This window comes from Grammomys surdaster, unplaced genomic scaffold (assembly GCF_004785775.1).
Source record: "Grammomys surdaster isolate TR1022 unplaced genomic scaffold, NIH_TR_1.0 485, whole genome shotgun sequence".
Lineage (NCBI taxonomy): Eukaryota > Metazoa > Chordata > Mammalia > Rodentia > Muridae > Grammomys > Grammomys surdaster.
In genome coordinates, this window is record NW_021604904.1 from 146,835 (window position 1) to 166,644 (window position 19,810).

The window sequence follows — 19,810 nt, forward strand, 5'->3', positions numbered from 1 at the left end:
TCGTGCCTGGGGTGTGGGGTGGGGTGGGGGGGGGGGTGTGGGGTTTGGGGGGGTTGGGCGGTCACCAAACGAGGACGCGAGCGGGCGGGACGGGGAGGGAAGGAGAGAGAAAACCCTGTCTCTCCAGATATACAGTATGTTCCCATCCTTCATGGACTGGATCATCCCTGGTCCCCACCACCAAGTCTTCAAAAACTTCCAAGAGCTCCAATTCTTCATCTCTGAGCAAATTCAGCGGCAGCAGCCGCCATGACCGACTGGGGAACCCCGTGACTTCGTTGTTCGTTTCCTCAACCCAATGGATAAGGTACCAGTCCCTGCTGCCCTTAACCATACCCATCCTGCCGACCAGCAGGTGTTAGAGCGTCTCTGTCCATCCCCAGGAATGTCAAACAGCAGGGCCTGGAGAGCCATTTCCAGGATGAGACACTGGGGATGACTCCTCAGTCTTTCCTTTGGTGGCACAGAGACCACAAGCACCACTCTGCGTCATGGGCTCCTCATTACGCTCAAGTACCCTGAGGTGGCAGGTTTGAGAACTGGGTCCACCCTTCCCCTGCTCCTAAGTGAAGAGAGGGTGGCTGGGGTGGGATCTCAGTAAAGCACAACTCACAGCCTTCAATGACCTCCTCAGCCAAGATGCAAGAGGAGCTGGAGGCCACTGTAGGTCAGAACCGTGCCCTAGACTAGAGGCCGTGCCCGCCTGCCCTCCACCAACGCAGTGCTGCATGAGACCCAGCACTTTATCAGCATGCTCCCACTGGGGCTGCCTCGGGCCTCACCCGAGATGTAAACCTCAGGAACCATTTCCTGCACAAGGTGCACAGGGAGCCTGGGAATTCTGCACTGGGGGAAGGGGACAATTCAGACATTAGGTTCGGTGAGGGACCCCTCCCAGGCTCTTCCCATCATCACCTTAGGAGCTGGGGAGTAGCTATGTGAGAGCACTCGCCCAGCACCTGCAAGCCCTGCATTAGGTGCCAACAACAACAGAAAGGGTCTGGGTGAGATGCTCACACTCAGTCTGTCGGTAACACTGTGTGTCCTCCAGGGCACATTCGGGATTCCCCTGCTTGTGTCTGCACACCGGGATCCCACCCAATGCAAGGACCCTGACCATTTCAATCCCACCAACTTCCTGGCTGACCACAGTGAATTCCAGAACAACGATGCCTTCATGCCCTTTGCCCAGGTCTGGACTAGGAGGGAGGGGACCTGAGTGGCTAGCACCGGGAGACTGGCAGGAGGGAGGGGACCTGAGTGGCTAGCTCCGGGAGACTGGCAGGAGGTGCTTGCTCATCCTACACCTCACCAATATCCACAGGATATTGGATCCTGGGTGAGCCTGGGTGCTGGCCCAGCCCGCCCTGAGATCTTCCTCCTCCTGATGGCTGTCCTGCAGAAGTTCTGCCTGCCCCCTGTGGGAAGCCCTGCCAACACCAACCGTACTCCACAGGGCACTGGTCTTGGCAACGTGCCCCCAGTCTTCCAGCTCCACTTGGTGGCCCGCCGAGGCTGGCCTTCACTAGTCTGATCTCAGTGGCCCTGGTATCCTTCCCTGCCCTAACTGTCCGTGAAAATCTCTTCACAGAGAGGAATACACGTGTGTGCAGCTCTGAGGTAAACTTTTATTTCGTGGCTGGCAGGACCTCTATCCCCACGCTCCTCATGGCACCTGCTCTGCCCAAATGGTGGCAGCCCAGTCCATAAAGTGCCACAGCCAAGGGGTTGGGGAGTCACTTCACATTCCAGGCTGGAGGAGTGGGGACAGGGGTGAGATGCTACCCCCACCCCCAGACCTTTGCCAGCAAGAGGCCATGACTCACCTCAACCCCAAATCCCGCCTCCCCTCAGCTCAACACGCAATAGGCCAGACATGGCAGGACACAGGACACCAGCCTTACTGGCCACTGCCTAGGTCAAAACACAGCACCGGTGGCTCACGGGGCAGCAGAGGTCTCTCCTTGTTGCTCCTCAGTGACACTTAGTGCCCTCCACACCACACAGTACAGAGGCAAGCCAGAAGCAGCAGCAGTGGCAGAGAAGGAGCGGGCACTGAGGCTGGAGAGCTGCTGCTGGGTCCGGGGGCCCCCCTCAAGGCAGGGGACTGCTGGTCCATGCAGCTCTGAGGCTGGCCATTAGATAGGTGTAGTTGGCTGTGATACAGGTACTTGAACACCTTTCTGTCCCGATGCTGAGGATGAGAGGAAGACGAGAAATTGTGAATCACTAGGAAGGGACAAAGAAACCTGGAAAAATGGGGAGAGCATTAACAAAAAAAAAAAAAAGGGGACTCGGGTTGATAATAACAGGAAAGTAGGCAAAAACTGGGCATACGGGACTGTAGAGAGGCCCCATGGGAGTGGGCTGGTGGCAGTGCTGGCCCAGTATGGCAAAGGCCCTGGGAATACTCTCAGCACCCAGGGGGGTAAAAAAAAAAAAAGGCTGAGGACTTGGCAACACATAGGGCCTAGGAAGGACAAAGGAAGAAAGCAGGTACCTAGCTGATACTTGTCTCTGGCTGCTGCCCGCTCCTTGGCATCAAAATACCAGACAGTGATGGCGTACCTAGGAAATTGGGCAGTCAGAATGAGTTTTCTGCAGTTCTAGAGCCACCTCCGGTGACACCTCCACCCTTGCAGGTCCCACTTAGGCCCTCTCAGCATCTTGTCACTCCCCTGTCAACTCTGGGGACAATCTAAGAAATGTTTGGCACAGGGGATGCAGCTGGACACATCCCTAAAGTACAGGTCATACCTGGTGGCATAGGCTGGCTTCACCTCATGGGGGTTCCGTCGGTCAGACCAGAAAATGAGCAACCGGTCAAAGAGTGGCTCGATGTTGGCTACCACTGGCCGACCCTCAGGGAAGATCTGCAGCAGGCCACCATGCACCTGGGGGCAGGCCAGATGAGGCTACTGGTGAAGCCTGCAGCCTATCTTACACTGCACCCATGTGCCCACCAGAGGGCGCAGCGCCAGCACACATCGTCCCCTCCCACCACTCAGGCACTGAAAATGAATGACAGCCCAGAGTCTACATTGCCATGGAGATGGGCAGGAAGCTACTAAAGACAGGAAAAGGGGGAGAATGTACAAGTCTGGGTGGGGCTAAGCAGACGGCACCATTCCCGGAAAAGAGGGAGGGCCCGCAGTCAGCTAAAGAGGAGCCTGCAGATCTCACTGCCCTGTGAGCTGAGAGGAGTGGAGGCCAGGATCCCAGCCAGAACATAAGCAGACCATCCCAAGTCCCACACCCTACCTTCACATCCCAGTTCTGATTCAGGTAATAGATACAGGTGATGCAGCGCCCGTCGCCGTGGGGATTGTCAACATGCCTCACGTACCCGAGCCCATTGCCTGGGTAACACGCCACCATGGCCTGGTAGAAACGGAGGAAGGTGCTTTACTGAGACCAGGCAGGGACACCTTGAGGGAGCAGGCTGACCATTCCTGCCCCAGGTCCATCCTTTATCATCTTAGATTATGGGACTTCCAGCCCAGGACACCTTTTTCCTAATTCAGCCAGATTCCATCCTTCAAGTTCACAGAAATCTAAGCTCTTTGGCCTCAACAACCCACGCCCCCATCTCCATCCCCACCCCAGAACTAGAGGGACTCAATGTGTAAATGACAGTTTGTGCCTTTTAGAGACCCTAACCTTAGCTATGTGTAGTGGTGTATAGTGCACACAATGATCCAGCACTGAGCAGGCCAGCTTCAAGTGCTCAGTGAGAGCAAAGAATCTCCTAACAAGTTCTGAGACACGGAGGCTCCTTAAGTCTGGAGCCTCTTCCAGTTAGAAGTTCTGTTAGGCCAAAGAAGGGACAGCCTAGTTCTTTCTTTTTTTTTTTTCAAGGTTCTCTCAGGTAATTCTAATGTGAAGTCAACCCGACTTGACCACACTTGACTAGTCTCCAGCGACATGACCTGTCCCATACACACAGGACAGGAGCCTGACCTAGAACTCTAGCTCCAAGCATGCTGCACAGTGCTGCCAGCCTCAGTGCTCCAACAGGCCTCAACTACTCCTCTGTAAAATGGGCTTGATAAACACCTTCCACTAACTCCTCTGACAACATCTCAGAGGCAGGCCTCCACCACACTTCATCTCTGTGGCACAGGTTCGTCTAGGGTGCCAGATCCCCGTCTCTCAACCAGTCAGGGGCTGAGGATACTTGTCACCAGGGAGCTAAAAGGACACGGCCCAGCCACCTCTGCAGACCCAATCTACTGGGTCAAGACTCTGTAGCTGACTGAGCTGTGGCACTGGGGAAGTGAATTAAGTTCTTTCCCCACTTCAGGGAACACTACTTCCCAGGATGCTGAGGACTGAACTAGCTCATAAGCACCTGCATGGACGGTGCCTGCTGCCACAGGACGGAGAACCAAAGCACAAGCTGAAATGTTACTGAAGTCAGAGTCACCCCTGTGCAACTCCGTAGTGAGCATGAGAACCCTTCGGCTTTTGCCTAGGCAGCAGCCATCTGTCTTGACGCAGCCACTCAGGTACTACACTTGGCAAGCTGGGGCTCCCTGACAATGCTCAGCTACACTGCTGGGTCCAGCCTAGCACAGCAAGACGACCACAGAAAACCACTCATAATCAGACACAGCACTAATGTCTGCTGCTGAAACAAGAGGCTTACCCAGCACTCCATGAAGGTTAACTCAGCCCTACACCCTCCACTCAAGGCTCCTCAGCCCACTGTGGACACTGAAGTCCTCTCTGCATCCCATCTCCACACCTGATCCAGCACAGATCCTGCTTTGGCAAAGAGCCTTAGACAAGGCGACACGGCAGTAATGACCTGCAGGACCAGGGTAGAGTAAGTGAGAAAGCCCCCAGGGAAAAACCCTGGCCTCTGAGCTCAGGAGGGCAAGTCTTCTCAGCATGGCTTCTGCAGACTGGACGGCCCTCTAACCACTCGCTGGGGAGAGCATGTGGCTATGGCCTGGTGACTTGGAATCAATGAGTCACTGATTAGAGATGGGCAAGACCTGAGCTGGAAATCCAATCAGGGCTCAAGCAGGTTCTTGGAGCTGATGGGGACGGCAGGCAGTGCTGCACTGCCTTGAATCATTCACCACACAGCACTACACACTCAGAAAAGTACAACCTCCCATCACAGGCGCCAAGACCACCAACCTGCAAGTCCTGACCCTCCTTCTGCTCCAAGCCTCAACACACCTACCCTCTGCCCACCTCCAAGGCTGCGATCCTGCCCGTGTTACTTTAACAGGTCTCTAGACAGTAGCACAACTAGCATCGTGTTATAGGCACTGTTCTGTCCTTAAATCCTAGCACACAAGGCCCCAATACCTGACAAAATGGGAACAAAGATGGAGTCCATAGTTCCAGGAAACTCCTTAAATATACCAACTTTGCTCTTCTGTTTTGGCTTCTACAGTTCTGCTTCTCGCTAACTGAAATGTGCCAACCAGAATATGCCTTTTTGTTCATAAAAAGACATAAGCCTCATAAGGCTGCACGATCTGGGCAAGTTCCCCATGCAGCTGACAGCCTGCGATACTTTCTTTTTGGCTTTAAGAATTGTCCATGTGGCAGTCCCTGATGGGCTTATCTCGTAACACTACTGCTCAGGACTCAAGTATCTAAGTTCTGTCCGAGAAGCTCTGGGCCAAGCCAGAGTACCCAGGGTTCTACCTGCAATATCAAAGTGCTTCTCTGAAGAGCGCCCACTTGAGGAAAAGCTGCAATCACAGGGACAGCAGTAGAGTGACTTACTCTCCAGGAGGCTGGAAACACTGCTACTGTAATAATGTGCCAAGGACCCTACCCATGCCACACACACCATATCAGAAGCCAGTGACTCAGCCAGACAGCAGGCCCTGCTCTTAAAGGAGCAAACCAAACCAGCTGCACCCTCCCTGGGGGTCCCTCTGCTCATCCTTAATGCCAGAGCCAAGTCCTCCAGCTCCAGGTCCACAGAGAAGAGACAGGGATAGAATGGAAGGGAAAGGCAGGGCAAGGGCTCTGCTCAGGAATGACCTAGGCTAGGTTACTGCTGGCCAAGGCCACACTTCTGGCCGGTGTCACTGCCTCAGATCACCTCAACACCCCACAGTCTCACAGGGAGGGAGGCTACATGTGGCCCTTCCTTTGTAAGTGGGGAGCATGGAGTTGCCATGTACAGTGCTTGGGCTAGCTCCCTCTCCCCACCAATCTGATCTGTTCTTTCCTCCTGGGGGATAAGAGCCACTTAAAACAACCTGACTCCTACCCTTCTGCAGTCCTAGCTCAGGTCCTGTCACTACCACAGGTGGGAGGCCCCAGAGAAAACAACCTATTACTTTAAATTGCTTTCCTAAATTGCTTGAGTAGCCAGGCACCTGAACCACTTCCCCATCCTCTGAGGTTACAGAGCTGTGTCCCAGTCCCCGGTGCTCAGCTCTTCTGGTGTCCCACCGACTTCCCTCCTGCAGAGCTGCTGGGCCGGGGAAGCAACACCGATCTTGCCTGCACAGAAGCCAAACCCAGGGAGGGGCCAGCTCTGGCTCTCCAGCTATCAAGTAACAGGAGGGAGATGGAAGTAGGACAAGTTCCAGCTGGGGTGGGGAGGAAACAGGCCTAGGCCTGGGCCCGGGGTGGGGGGTGGGGGGGAGGGTTTGGGGGGGGGAAGGGACCACGGTCCCCAAGCCAGTCTGAAAAGAAAGCTGTACTTAGGCAGAACCCAAGATAGGACCCCAGAGATAAGGAAGGACACCATTAGGAGTACAGCCTCCCGCTCACAGGGCAGAGCACAGCCTATAAGGTCGCCAGCCAAGAACCACTGTAGGCCAGCAGCAGGTACTCGCAACGGACTGTATTCAAATGACACCGAGCCTCAGACTTACACACTATTCCATGAAGAAAATGGGTATGTCAACAGACCAGAAAGGCTGTGGAGGTAGGTCACTGTCCGGTCAGGGCTCCTGACCCCTAGTTCTTGAATGACCTGGAGGCTTAGGATACTCTGACAACTGCCCAAAAACTCCAACCAAATGAACGCCTTTCCTGAGAAGGTCTATGGCTTTCAGCAGATTTATCTGAAAAGACTTGACTTCAAAAACACTAAGAACTACTGTTCTGCAGCAAGGGGAACAGAGGAGAAAAATATAAAGGCAGAGGGTCAAGGGGAGAGGTCAGAGAAATGCAGGTCGTAAGTGACGAACGGTCAGAGGACGAAGAACAGGGACTGCAGCAGGGAGGAGTAGGAAAGATGCTGACAAATGCTCTACCTGGGCCAGCACACTGTCACCCAGTGTCACCGCTGGGAAGCTGCTCTTGGTGCAGATGCCAAGAGTAGGCTCTCAGGGCAGAATGGAGGCCGGACCTCGTGCTCAACTAGACAGGGAGCACCCCATCCTCAGCCTAGGCTACCTCGGCACTGCCAGCCTTCCCTCTGCCCTCTGGTTCTGCCATCTGCATGCCAGCTTAACTTCTCTTGGCCTAAGGAGGGTTAAGACCATCAGGGGCTCTTGGTCTTCCAAGGTCAAGGACCATCGCCACACCAGGCTGAACTATCTCAGGTACAAAAGTCAAAGTCTAGAGGGAGGTGACTAAAGGTGGAGCTGCCTACACCCTACCACATAACCCCAGAAGCTTGTCTCCAGAAAACCCACACACCGCCGAAGCATCAGGCACTGACCGGGAAAAGTGCCTTACCTTGGTGCGCCCATTGATGACGTAGTTGCCCAGCCTCCCCGCACAGTGGCGGATGACTGCATCCACATGGCCCATGAGGGCACCGATGCTCCGGCAGCCCGGCTCGTGGCCTTCTACCCAGGCAATCTGGTCCCCTCGAATGCTGCGCGGTGGGATGGCCCGCTGGCTCACTAGTTGCCCGTCACGTAGACGCCCGCCCCATTTCAGGGCTTCCACCTCGGCCAGCACACGGCCACCCAGCACTGCCCCCAAGAAGTTGTCCTTGACGCAGATACCATAGTACTGCATGCAAGGCACAATATAGTCCAGGGCCAGGCGCTCAGGTGCAGAGGGTTGGGCTTCCTCCCTCAGCCTAGCACTGGCCTCGCCACTGCTACTGGTAGTGCTGTTGTTGCTGCTGCTGCCGCCACCGCTGTCACAGCCCACTCCACTTTCCCCCTTGGCCTCCTGGTTCTCTTGCCTGGCCCACGGTCGCTTGCTGGGTGAAGGGGCATCCCCACCATCCTTGGCCCACTTCCGCTTGGGGGCCTCAGGCCGGGCACCCTGGGCCGCCAGTCGCTGGCACTCCTTGGTGACCAGCGCGGCAGCACCTTCACTCTGCAGTGGCCACAGCTCACCACCATCCTGCCCACCAAAGCCCTCCCGCAGGGGACTGGCAGTGGTAGTAGTAGCAGTGGCTGTGGTTCTGGGAGTCCCATTGCCAGCAGAGGCCTCCCCAGATGCTCCTGGACGGTGGTAGGAGGGGAGCAGAGGGCAGGGCAGGTAACTCTCCACCCCCATTCTGGCTCGGCTAGGCTCCAAGGACTCTGACACAGTCCCTGGCAACTGAGGGAGAGCTTGACTCAGGGCCTGCGGCTGGCACGGGCTGTCCATGGCAGCAGTGTCTTCATCCCCCGGGCATGGAGGGCACGGCCCGGGCCCATGGTGCCACCCTCCTCCACCTCCTCCTCCTCCACTTGATGCAGCCCGAGGCCGCTGGGCCTCGTGTGGGGCAGGGTGAGGCAGGGCAGGCGGCAGGGGTTCGTCTAGTGCTGTGGGGGTGCTCGCTGGTCCCCAAGTCCACAGTTGTCCCTAGGAGCTTGAGAAGGGACTGATGGGGGTGGCTGGAAAAGAGAAAAGGAAGAACTTAAGAGAAGTCAGAAACAAGCAGGTGGGAAGGGGTGGGGATGGTACTAAGAGTAAGCAGATGACAGACAGGGCCACAGCAAACACACACACACACACACACACACACACACACACACGCTGAGACAACATGGAGCATATAACTTGGGAATTCGAGAGGGACTGTCTGGCAGAAAGAGTAATAGAGGGAAAGTGCAGAGAACTCTGCATGGATGGCCCAAAGAGGAAGGCAACTGGGAGACAGAGGGATCTGAGCAAGAAAAGCAAAGATGAGAAGTGGGAAATACAAGGTACCTGCCTGAGGTTTCTATAGAGACTCAGAGAGATGAGTAGGGAGGATGACACAGAAAACGGGAAGGTGGAATCTAGGGTAAGTCGGGGTTGTGGGGAACCAGGAGGCAATGCCACCGCGCGACATTCGCGGAAACCAGATCTCCTGGGTGGAAGGCCAGGAGCCAGAGCAGGCGGGGAAAACCGGGAGTCCAGGGACAAAGAGAACAGGGAGAAAAACAAGACGGCAGGGGAGCGGGAGGGCCGGTAGGGTCGACCTGTGCCCTACGGGAGGAAGCCTACTGGGGAACGACACACACCCAGCCGGAAGGGAGGGCCTGCCAGACGGACGGACAGACGGAAGGGAGTCCGAGAGGAGAGTCCGACCGGACTGCCTCCCTCCCAACCCCCTCCAACGCGACCCAGGGGCCGCCGGACGCCGCAGGCGACTGAGGCGGGGCCGCGTCGGCCCGGCCCCTCCCCCCAGGTGGCTGCTGCGCGCGCCCGCCGCCCCCGAGGGTCCGCCCCCCCGCGTCCGGCGCGCGCCTCCCTCCCCACCCCCAACCCCCGAGCGCGGAGTCGCTGCCGCCCGCGCGCGCTCCCGCCTCCTGCCTCCGGCCCCGTCGCCCGCGTCCGGCCACCGGGCCTCGGGCTCCTTCTCCTTCCCAGGGCTTTCCCTTCGCGCGACCTCCTCACCGAGCTTTTTCCTCCGGCCTCGGCGCCGCCGTTTGTGCCAGCCGCCCTGCGCTTCGCAGCGCGCCATGCCCCGCCCCCCACCGCCCGCGACGCCCCGCCCCCGCCTCGCCCGCTGGGCACGTGACCGCGGCCCGGCCGAGGAGACTACGCGTGCGCGAACCGCACGGTGACAGGAGGCTCAGAACACCCTACCCGAGGAAGAAGCGAGCCGATCCGGGACGCGAGGCTCATTTGCATTATGTGCTCCGCCCCTTCCACGCGAAAGCAAACACGCAGGCTCAGGAAAAGACCTTCTGTGAGTTCTTAAGACGGCCCCTGGGAGGCGGGGGGGGGGGGGGGGATACAGATGAGCAGTTCCACCCCGAAAGGACCACCCCTCAGCGCCAAAAGTGTCAGTGACTGGCTAGCAGCTGGGTTCTTGGCATTTGCTAGGCAAATGTCTCATTTACATGGGCCGCTCCAGCACACAACCCAAGGGGATATTGAGAAATGACTGCGCAGTTAGTTGGAAAGTGTATGTAAATTCCTACGCCAGTAATTTACATAAGCACTTTAAAAAAAAAAAATAACGGTGAGTACGGGATGTCCTTAGAGAAGCGAAACCGGGTAGAACAAATGAGCAAATGTGTACTGTTTGCCTGACCTGCTCCTCGCTGCTCCCGCAGGGCAACTGTGGGAGTCAGATTAAAGCAACCTGGGACAGACTCACAGGGAAGACATTTGCAAAGCCCAGCTCGTCTGTAGCCCAGGTGGATTTTTTTTTGTTTATGTAGTGCTGGGGACTGAATCCAGAGCCTCGCACATGCGATGCAAGCGCTCTACCACTAAGCTACTCCTACCATTTATACCACCGTTCTGGGGAGGGCTATGTGGCTAGGGTTATTTGAATGCCCCACGCTTTCCACCAACTCCTGGGCCTATCAAGTGGGCAGTCAGTGGGGTTGGATACTCGCTGACATTTTGTGAAAGCAGCTGACGCTGTCCTGAGGGGACTGCACTGTCTCCAGAAGGCCATATAAAGACATCAGGGTACATCAAGCATGACCAGGAGTCCAGGTTGCACAAGAACCACAATGGCACATGGAGAACAGTGTTCATGCTCACAGGCACACGGACACATACAAAGAAATAAATCTACATGGTGCACGCATTCTTAGAAACACAGTGAGCCACCGTCCTAGTTTGCAGACATGAGACATACACTAAGGCATACCAGGCACAGAATCAAGGCCCCCCTTAGATTCCCAACTCCTTGGTCTTGATGTTGCACACAACAGCAGCCTCACCAGCAGTCACCAGCCCAGAGACTACACACATGCCAAAGCATCACATGTTCCTACTGACACAAGTCGTCCTGGAGAGACTCATACACGTCACACGCAGGGATGTCCTTGCTGCACACACCAGCTTTAATGGATCATGTACTGCCATGAGGTATGTATACACACTGGGCATGGGCACACTCGTAATCCCAGCGCATGGAAGGCTGAGGCAGCAAGACCTCAAATTCCAGGTTAGTCTAGGCTATAACTAGGCCCTGTGTCAAAAAAAAAGGGGTGAGGGAGTGTAGGAAAAACTCTGTCTTCAATGAGTATGGAAGCCAGGATGTACCCCAGTGTATTCACAAACCAAGTCCCACCCAGAAACATGGCTCCTCATGCAAAGGCCCATTCATAGCTTCCATTAGAGACCGGTTCTGTTTCCCCATCTCAGAATGACAGAGGCCGAAACACAGGTGTAAACAACGCTTTATGGAGGCCCGGGACAGGATGGAGCAGGCCTCCAGGTAATAAATAACACAGACTTGCAACAGCGGGGCCAGGCAGGAAGTTGGGGCCACATGGCCCTGGTCTCAAGCTTCGGGAGTTCTTCAGGTATGGTTAGGGGCTCAGGGGGACTACAGTTAGCCAAGACAGAGGAAGCAGCAGCAGGTATGGGGGTCCCCTTTCCCCTGTGGCTCAATCTTGCCCCAAAGCCAGGCCCCACCAGGCCAGGGAAGGGGGGTGAGGGATGGAGTAACTTTTCTGAGACTGGGGCAAACTGGAGCCTGGCCTTTTGGGGCCTGGTTCTGAGCCCCAGCCTTCGGGCAGGGCTGATCCAGAAGAACAGGTGAGCTGAAAGAGAAGGGTATTATGACATAGATGGGGTTCATTCCTGAAGTTAGAACCTCGTCTCGTTACTATCTTTCCTTTTTTTCCAGTCTGTGCTCTGTCTGACTTTGTTACCCTTCTAAAGGTTATGTGGGGGACTCCTTCTCTGAACATATTTGTACTGGTTTGCGTCTGTAAAGGAGCATTTCAGTACCTAACTGCCATGACCCTTGCCAGGTGGTGACTCACACGCTATCCCAGGACTGTAGAGGTACAGGCAGGAGGATGGTGAGTTTAAGGCCAACCTGAGCTACAAAAGGAGATCCTGTAGTGAAAGCACTAAACATGGTGGGGGGGGGAGTAACTAAATGCGTGCCTCCACAAATATAAATTTCTGTGTCCCTCTATACCCCTATCCAGTGCTTTCCAACTAGAGAGACAGAACAGAACAGTGGTGACTGCTTTGACTGCTTACAGCATTACCAACATGTTTCCAGAAATTACCTAAGGTAAGTCCTGGGCATCAGTATGTTGTAAAGCTTCCCAACTTATTCCAATGGGCACTATTTGGAGAGAGGGAAGTGTTGGTAGGCCCTGACTAACTTTGTCCAAGTGAAGGCAAATCAGAGGGTGTGGTGGCTCATGCCTATAATCCCAGCACTTGGGAAGTAAATTAAAGGCCTCAAGTTACAAGCCTGTGCTATGTAGTCTAGGGGGAAGGATGGAAGGAAGGGAGGGAGGGAGGGAGGGAGAGAGGGAGGGAGGGAGGGAAGAAGGAAGGAAAGAAGGAAGGAAGGAAGGAAGGAAGGAAGGAAGGAAGGAAGGAAGGAAGGGAAGGGAAGGGAAGAAAATAAAGAAAAGGAAATTGTGACTCAGTTGATCGTGCTTGCTTAGCCTGCACGGGCCCTGGGTTCCATCCTCAGCACCCCATAAATACACTGGGGATAGTTCTGTAATTCCAATACTTGAGGGGTGAAAGACAAAAAAAAAATCTGAAATTCAAGGTCACCTGTGACTACAAAGTAAGTCTGAAGCCAGTCTGGGCTATAAGTCAGAGAAGAGGAAGAAGAAGAGAAGGAACAGAGTGGGAGATATTCTTTTAAATATTTTAGAATAAAAGAAATTATCAGGCTGGACTTGATCGCACACCATTCATCCCTGCACTGGGGAAGCAGAGGCAGGTGGATCTCTGTGAGTTCAAGGCCAGCCTGGTCTACAGAGTAGAGGTTCCAGAAATCGAGGGCTATGTAGAGAGAACCTGTCTCAAAAATAGTAAAACACAGGAGCTAGAGAGATGGCTCAGCGGTTGAGAGCACTGACTGCTCCTCCAGAGGTCCTGAGTTCAATTCCCAGCAACCACATGGTGGCTCACAACCATCTGTAATGGGATCCGATGCCCTCTTCTGGTATGTCTGAAGACAAAGACAGTGTACTCATACAATAACTAAATCTTTTAAAAAATGATAATAATAAAAGACTTGTTGGTAACCAGGTATAGTGATAGAAACTTATAATCTCAGCACTTAAAAAGGCTAAAGCAAGAGGACTGATGCAAGTCTGAGGCTATCCTAGGCTACATAGCAAGTTCTGTGTTAGCCTGAGCTACACAGCAAGACACCCCCCACCAAAAAAAAAAGTGTTCTCTATAGCTATGACTATATTAGATAATATGACTTAGTGGTTAATAGAGTCTGTATAAGCACTGGTCGCATGTGACCCACTAAGGGAAAACTCTGGGGGAAAAAAACTCTATGCTAAGTTCCAAGGTGTACACCTGTCTCTCTCCACACAACCAAATATTCCTTTTGCTTTGGTCTGGTATTTTGTGGTGCTGGGACTGTAGCTAAGAAGGCCACCAGCATGTGGGGCAACCGGCGTACTACACAGAGCTACAGAGCCAGCACACGTAATCTCCCTGGGTCTTTAAGATGGGCAAGAAGGAAAGCAATGGCCAGCACTCTGGCTGGAGCCTCCAGCAAATGTTAGGTCCTCTTCTACGTACTCTACAGTTCGTTCATTCACACTCCTCCACACTCCCAGGGACCATGACTGACCCCATTCTACAGAGGAGGAAACTGGTTCAGACCAGCAAGTGCAGACGCCAGGAAGGAAGACCACTGGCTAAAGGGTTCACCCTGGACTTTTCTCACTTCCAAATCCCATAGGCATTCCATCAAGAACCATGCTGGCTCTCCCTGCAAGATGGATGAAGCCTAAGGACTTCTCCCCACAGCCACGGGAGACATGCCAGTGACCGGGAGGGGAGAATTAGCAAGGACACCTACAGTCACAGAGGTGAGGAGGGGACCAACCCTGCAGGGTCCTGCAGGTCTGTCCTGGAGTCTGGACCATGCATGGAAAAACCAACAAAGCTTCTGGGAGGAGGTTATGGGGGCAAAGGGGAAGAAAACATGGCCTGAAAAAAAAAAAACAGAGCCAAAGAAACAGAAAGAACTTTCTATGACTGCAACAGTGAAAGGGGTAGGGAAGTGAAGGTGTAAGCCCCTGGGGGCAGGGTGACAAGCACCACACTGGGCTCAGCAGCTTCAGCACAGTCCCACAGACCCCAGGAGCCATGGTCAGATCTGAGCTTTAGACAGTCACTGACTGCCACTAAAGGGAGCAAGCCTGGAGAGAGAAAATGGGGAAGAGAGAAGCCAGCCACTTCTCAGCACCCACCTCTGCCTGCCCCCCGGCTGTATGCTTATTGCTCCCTATCCCCAACACGCTCTTATGTGTCCCAGGCTGGCCTCCAGCTCACTCTACAGTCAAGGCCACCACCACCATCACCACCAGTCCACCCAGTGCTCGCTCAGCATGGGAACCTGGGCTTCTGGCATGCACGCTAGGCAAGCACTCCATCACTTGAACTCCATCCCAAGTCCCCCACCCCTCCTCACACCAGTCCCGGGCAATCCCCCTGCTCCGCAGTCTCCTCCTTCCAACCAGGCAGAGGAAGGCTGTGGCACACAGAGTCTGATCCTCTCCCTCTTCTGCTCTGTTCTGCTCTGTTCCCTATGACTACTACAGCATACAGGGCATGAGAGACTGTCCCAGGGCTGTCAGGACTCACTGCTCAGTCCCCCACCTTACGCTGCACCTTAGTGCACACACGTCCCCACTCTGGCCACACCATGCAGGGCCAGGGTGCACTTACTGTTCTCATCCGCTCTCTGACTCCCTTGCTCTAAGTTTCTGCTCACATGTCTCCTTTCCTGGTGCCCCGTGTAAAAGGGCATACCTCATCCTATCCTCCTTTTTTTTTTTTTTTTTTTTATTTTAAAATTTATTTATTGTATGTAAATACACTGTCGCTGTCTTCAGACACCCCACAAGAGGGCATCAGACCTAATACGGATGGCTGTGAGCCACCATGTGGTTGCTGGGATTTGAACTCATGACCTCCAGAAGACCAGTCAGTGCTCTTAACCACTGAGCCATCTCACCAGCCCTCATCCTATCCTCCTTACCAGGCTGGTTTTCTCCACAGCTCTCTCCCCCAACTACTGTGTCATTTATATACATATTTCGTCTATGGTCTGTCTTCTCCCACGACAATGGAGGTACCATGCAAACATGAATTTTTGTTTGGTTGGTTTTGGTCTGTTTTACCCACTGCTATCTCCCCAGAGGCTTCACCAGGGCTTAGTACACGACAGAGGCTCATTGTAGCAGTGAGAACCATGAATAAAGGGATCAGGTGCAGGCTGCGGCTGGTAGAGGCCTGGGGTACAGAGGGCCCAAGGGTTCCCCGGGGCTGGGAAGATGGCTCCTTTTGTGTCTTTGTCAGTTTCTCTTGTCACATTTTCCAAGTCTTGATGGCCGTTCTGTGTCCCACCCCACCCAATACAGGAAACCAACTTGCCTCCTGAGCCCCTAGCATCCCACCTGGCTCTGCGCGTCTCAGCAGCCACAGGGCTGAGGGGCCACGGCCTGGGCGCTGCGAGGCTGCCGCAGCTGGCGAAGAGATATGTCACCATACTGAATGCCTGAGCCCATCCTCTCCGGGTCTAGTTCACCTGTGGGAGAGGAGAGGTCAGGCATGTTCCTCGGAGCCCATGGGGCCATGCCTTTTCACCCCGCTCCCCCATGTCTCACACAGAGCAGGTGGGCCTCACCTGAGTCGATCTTGTTGAGGATGGTGCGCGCGCACTTCAGGAATGCTTCTTCCACATTCTCACCCGTGAGAGCGCTGGTCTCCAGGAACATCAGCTCTGGAGGGACAGGGCCGCCATCAGTTTCCACCCTCCACTCCAACTCTGGGCCCTTCAAAACCTCTACCTGTGCTTGCCTTCACCTTAGGCCTTGACACAAGATTCCCCTGCAGGGAATGCCGTCTTCCTACCTCACACTCACCCAGTTCTTCCTTTGAGACTCCATTCCCATGGCCCTTCCCCAGAAATCCCCCACTGAGGACCCGGCCTGAGTCAGGAGGCCCCTCTGGGCTCCACCAGCCTCCTCTGCCTCCCCTGACTTTTCTCTGATGTCACTGTCAGCAAGTGGATTTGCCTCCCTGCCTCTACCACGGCACTGTGAGCCTCGCAACTCTGTCAGGGTCCCCCGACTCACTGAGTACAGCCCACCAGAGGTCACGTGGCAGGCCTCACACTGGGCAAGTTGTACTCAGGAGTTAAACCCACATCTGCCTGGCAGCAAAACCTCTTGTAACCTTGGGGTCTGAACAACAGGAGGGAGTGAGTAAGATATGCTTGTGCACGCTCTGCAATCCTAAGGAGGCAGAGACACAACACAGATAGGTCAGCCTGGGCACCACAGTGGGTCTAAAGCTAGCCTCAAAAATAAATAAATAAATAAATAAATAAATAAATAAATGGATAAACTTTTTTATCCAGAGCTGCAGATGTGCTTAGCTGACTCATGACTCATGACACCATATAACCTGGGCACGGATGGTCGTTCATGCCTGCAATCCCAGCACTAGAGAAGCAGAATTAGGAATTCAAGGTCATCCTCAGGCATAGAGAGCTTGAGGCAAGCCTAGGCTACACAAAGCTCCGGCTCAAAAATAACAGCTAAACTTAAAAATAAGAAAGAAAGAAAAAAATGGGACATAGACAGATCCCAAGTCAGCAGACGCGAGCAGTCTAGACAGCCCATGTTTTCAAGTGGGTTTATAATAACCCTTTCCTCATGCTCCTGCCTCCACCTCCATCTAGCATCCTGGTGCCAGGGACTAAAAACAGGGCCCCAGTCACGCTAGGCTGAGCCACACCTCCCAGCCCTTCACTGGACTCTAAGCAAGTGATCTACCACAGAGCATGTCCCCGCCAGCCTTGACAGGGCAGGTCAGTTTCTGTCCTCTCCCAGGCATCAGTGCCTGTACCCTTAGGTCCCAACCTGGTTCATCTCCTTTATTTACAAAGCTCTCTATGGCCGCCCGAATTTGCGGTATCTACCTTAAACCGCTGCTTTACGCTGCCTCCCCACTGTGGTGGAAGTTTATCAGCAACTACGCTGTACCAGGAAGAACTGAGTGTGATGGGCAGACCCCTAGGCTGGCAGATTGTTCACCCCCCTTCCAGCTGAACCTGAAGACCACAGCAGTCACATGACTCAGCATTTAGCATCACAAAGCTGAAGCCTCCATGTTTAAGGTACCACCATCCAGCCAAAGCTAAGAGGCACACGGACCACACTGAACTGGCTATCCTTCCATCCACCACCTGACCCACAGGACAACCCTCACCATTCTCCTGAGCAAAGCGGGAAGCCTCTAGGAAAGTGACCTCACGCTCAGGATCCAGGTCCTTCTTGTTGCCACAGAGGATGACCACGATGTTGGGGCTGGCTAGCGTCCGGGCATCAGTCAGCCAAGCAGCTAGCGAGTTGTATGTCTCCCGGCTGTGAAGAACAGACAGAAAAGGGAGGCAGCCCAGGAGTGGGACCATCCATGCACAGTCTCTCCCATGCCACCCAGGCCCCGCACTTACCTGGTGATGTCGTAAACCAACAGGGCTCCAGCTGCCCCTCGGTAATAACTCCGTGTCACCGACCTGTGAGGCCAGGGGGACCCGGTCACCCCCAAGGCTGGGATCTGCCCTGGGGTTGCCCCCCTCTGTGGAGAGAGGCCCCCCTTTACTGTTAGCCGTTCCCTAAAACCTGACCGACATCTTCTTGAGATACGATTTCTCAGCCTCAGAATCTTTCTGTTATTATTATTTGGGTTGGCTTTTTGAGAGTCTCACTCTATAGCCCAAGCTGGCGTGAAAGTAGCCCACCTGGTCTCATGATTAAGGCAACTCCCCTGTCTCAGCCACCATACTCAGGGGTGCTTGGGATTGGAGCCAAGGACCTGGCACATGCTAGGTAAGCGCTCTACACAGAGCTACCCTCCAACCGTGTATTTTAGTTTAATTCAAGGCCATGCTATCTTAGCCAGGCTGACTCCAATCCACTGTCTCCTAGGCAGCCCTGGCACTTCTTGTTTCTTTTTTTGTTTGTTTTTTTTTTAAGATTATTTTTTATTATTATTTATGAGTACACTGTAGCTGTCTTCAGACACACCAGAAGAGGGCATCCAATCTCATTACGGATGGTTGTGAGCCACCATGTGGTTGCTGGGATTTGAACTCAGGACCTCTGGAAGAGCAGTCAGTGCTCTTAACCGCTGAGCCATCTCTCCAGCCCTCACTTCTTGTTTCTTTATGGAGGTGTGGTGAGTGTTCATGTTCACAGTGCATGAGTGGAGGTCAGGGGACTCTTACAGGAATTGCTTCTCTCCTTTCACCACGTGGGTTCAGGAGCTCAAACTTAGGTCCTCAGGATGGCAGCAAGCACTTTTACCCACCGAGCCATCTTGCGAGACTTTGTCACAAACGTCCAGGCACCTGCCACCACACTAGCTTAACTTCCCATACTTCCCTTTCCTGTCAGTCTTTCTTACTGTGTCTCTCCCAGGCTCACTTTTGCCTTCCCTCCTTCATTCATTCACTCAGTGAGCATTTCTGATTATCTCCCCTCTCCCTGTCCTGACCAAGTGCTATGCAACTTCTACTTGCCCCTCTGCTGTCTGATGCAGGCCTCCTTTCCTGTGTGGCCAACTCCCTTTGTCACCAACCTGAATCCCTCTGAATATATACAGTTACTGTGAGGGCAGGCATTGTCACATGCCTGTCTCCTTCACCCTCTCTCTGCCTCTGGGTTCTACGTACCTCACATAGTCAGTCTACACATGACTTACTTAATAGCTGCTATGTGCTCAGACTGGATTCTCCACGAGCTGAATATTCTCTCTCTTTTTCTCTCTTTCTCCTTCTCCCTCTTTCCCTTTAACTCCCTCCCTCGTTCCTGCTGTTTCTCACTCTCAGGCTTTCTGTTTCTGCAGATCTACTAAGTGCCCTAGCTTACACATTTTCTTCTGTGCAATACACTCCCCGGTCCTTTCTCCTCAGCTACACCTGTCCAACCCTTCCCACCTCTGCTTCTGACCTGCTTCTTCTGTGCCCATTCCCCTCTTGGTGACTTGAGTCACCTTCTTCTCTCTGTCCATGTCTCTCTCTCCCTCTGAGGCTGGAGCTCCTAGAGGTTTCAGTGTCTGTCTGTTTTAAGATCTCTCTTCAAATGCTACTCCTCAGGGCTGGAGAGATGGCTCAGCGGTTAGTGAATAACGCTTACTGCTCTTGGAGAGGACATGGGCTCCGAAACTCAGCACCAAAATGGCAGTTCACAAGTACCTGTAATGCCAGTCCCAGGGGATCTGATACCTTATTCTGACCTCTGGGGGTTCCTACACAAATATGGGACACATACATATACTTAGGCATAAACACTTAGATAATTAAGTAACAAAGAAATAAAACTCGACTCCTTATTCATACCCTTAAGCCCTTCTTCTTTCTGGTCCTGGAGAAGGCATCAAGGGTTTTGCACAAGTTAGGCAGGGGCTCTACCACTGAGCCACGCCCCCAGCCCCTCACTGGGGGATTCTAGGCAGGGGCTCT

General features: G+C 53.9%; 2 protein-coding genes and 1 pseudogene across 7 annotated transcripts; 1 reads left to right on the forward strand and 2 right to left on the reverse strand.

The window, feature by feature from the left end:
* Positions 1–1,534, forward strand: part of LOC114633024 — a 4,710-nt pseudogene extending 3,176 nt beyond the window's left edge.
* Positions 1,535–1,608: 74 nt separating this feature from the next.
* Positions 1,609–10,029, reverse strand: Egln2 (egl-9 family hypoxia inducible factor 2). 6 transcript variants are annotated; one of them, XM_028781651.1, is made up of 6 exons: positions 9,952–10,029; positions 7,669–8,771; positions 3,262–3,381; positions 2,758–2,894; positions 2,501–2,568; positions 1,609–2,194 (listed from the first exon to the last, which is right to left on the reverse strand). In XM_028781651.1, exons 2-6 carry the CDS (start codon positions 8,539–8,541, stop codon positions 2,139–2,141), a joined length of 1,254 nt encoding a protein of 417 aa, XP_028637484.1. In that variant the 5' UTR covers positions 8,542–8,771; positions 9,952–10,029; the 3' UTR covers positions 1,609–2,138. The 6 variants fall into 6 exon arrangements, with proteins under 6 accessions (XP_028637484.1, XP_028637480.1, XP_028637481.1 ...); XM_028781647.1 differs by lacking the exon at positions 9,952–10,029 and adding an exon at positions 9,760–9,838; XM_028781648.1 differs by lacking the exon at positions 9,952–10,029 and adding an exon at positions 9,384–9,461.
* A 1,460-nt stretch (positions 10,030–11,489) lies between these two features.
* Rab4b (RAB4B, member RAS oncogene family) lies at positions 11,490–18,665 on the reverse strand. Its single transcript, XM_028781643.1, has 6 exons — positions 18,658–18,665; positions 17,801–18,016; positions 17,557–17,711; positions 15,968–16,063; positions 15,738–15,868; positions 11,490–11,873 (listed from the first exon to the last, which is right to left on the reverse strand). Exons 1-5 carry the CDS (start codon positions 18,663–18,665, stop codon positions 15,753–15,755), a joined length of 591 nt encoding a protein of 196 aa, XP_028637476.1. The 3' UTR covers positions 11,490–11,873; positions 15,738–15,752.
* Positions 18,666–19,810: the final 1,145 nt, after the last annotated feature.

Excerpts from the sequence above, each read along its gene's own strand:
- Egln2 (XM_028781651.1), bottom strand. The coding sequence starts at position 8,541 with ATGGACAGCCCGTGCCAGCCGCAGGCCCTGAGTCAAGCTCTCCCTCAG. Across the intron at positions 3,382-7,668 it reads TCATCAATGGGCGCACCAAG|GCCATGGTGGCGTGTTACCC; the intron begins GTAAGGCACTTT and ends CGTTTCTACCAG. Across the intron at positions 2,195-2,500 it reads CAGAGACAAGTATCAGCTAG|CATCGGGACAGAAAGGTGTT; the intron begins GTACCTGCTTTC and ends TCTCATCCTCAG.
- Rab4b (XM_028781643.1), bottom strand. Across the intron at positions 16,064-17,556 it reads CCGCTTTGCTCAGGAGAATG|AGCTGATGTTCCTGGAGACC; the intron begins GTGAGGGTTGTC and ends CTGTCCCTCCAG. Across the intron at positions 15,869-15,967 it reads CCTCAACAAGATCGACTCAG|GTGAACTAGACCCGGAGAGG; the intron begins GTGAGGCCCACC and ends CCTCTCCCACAG.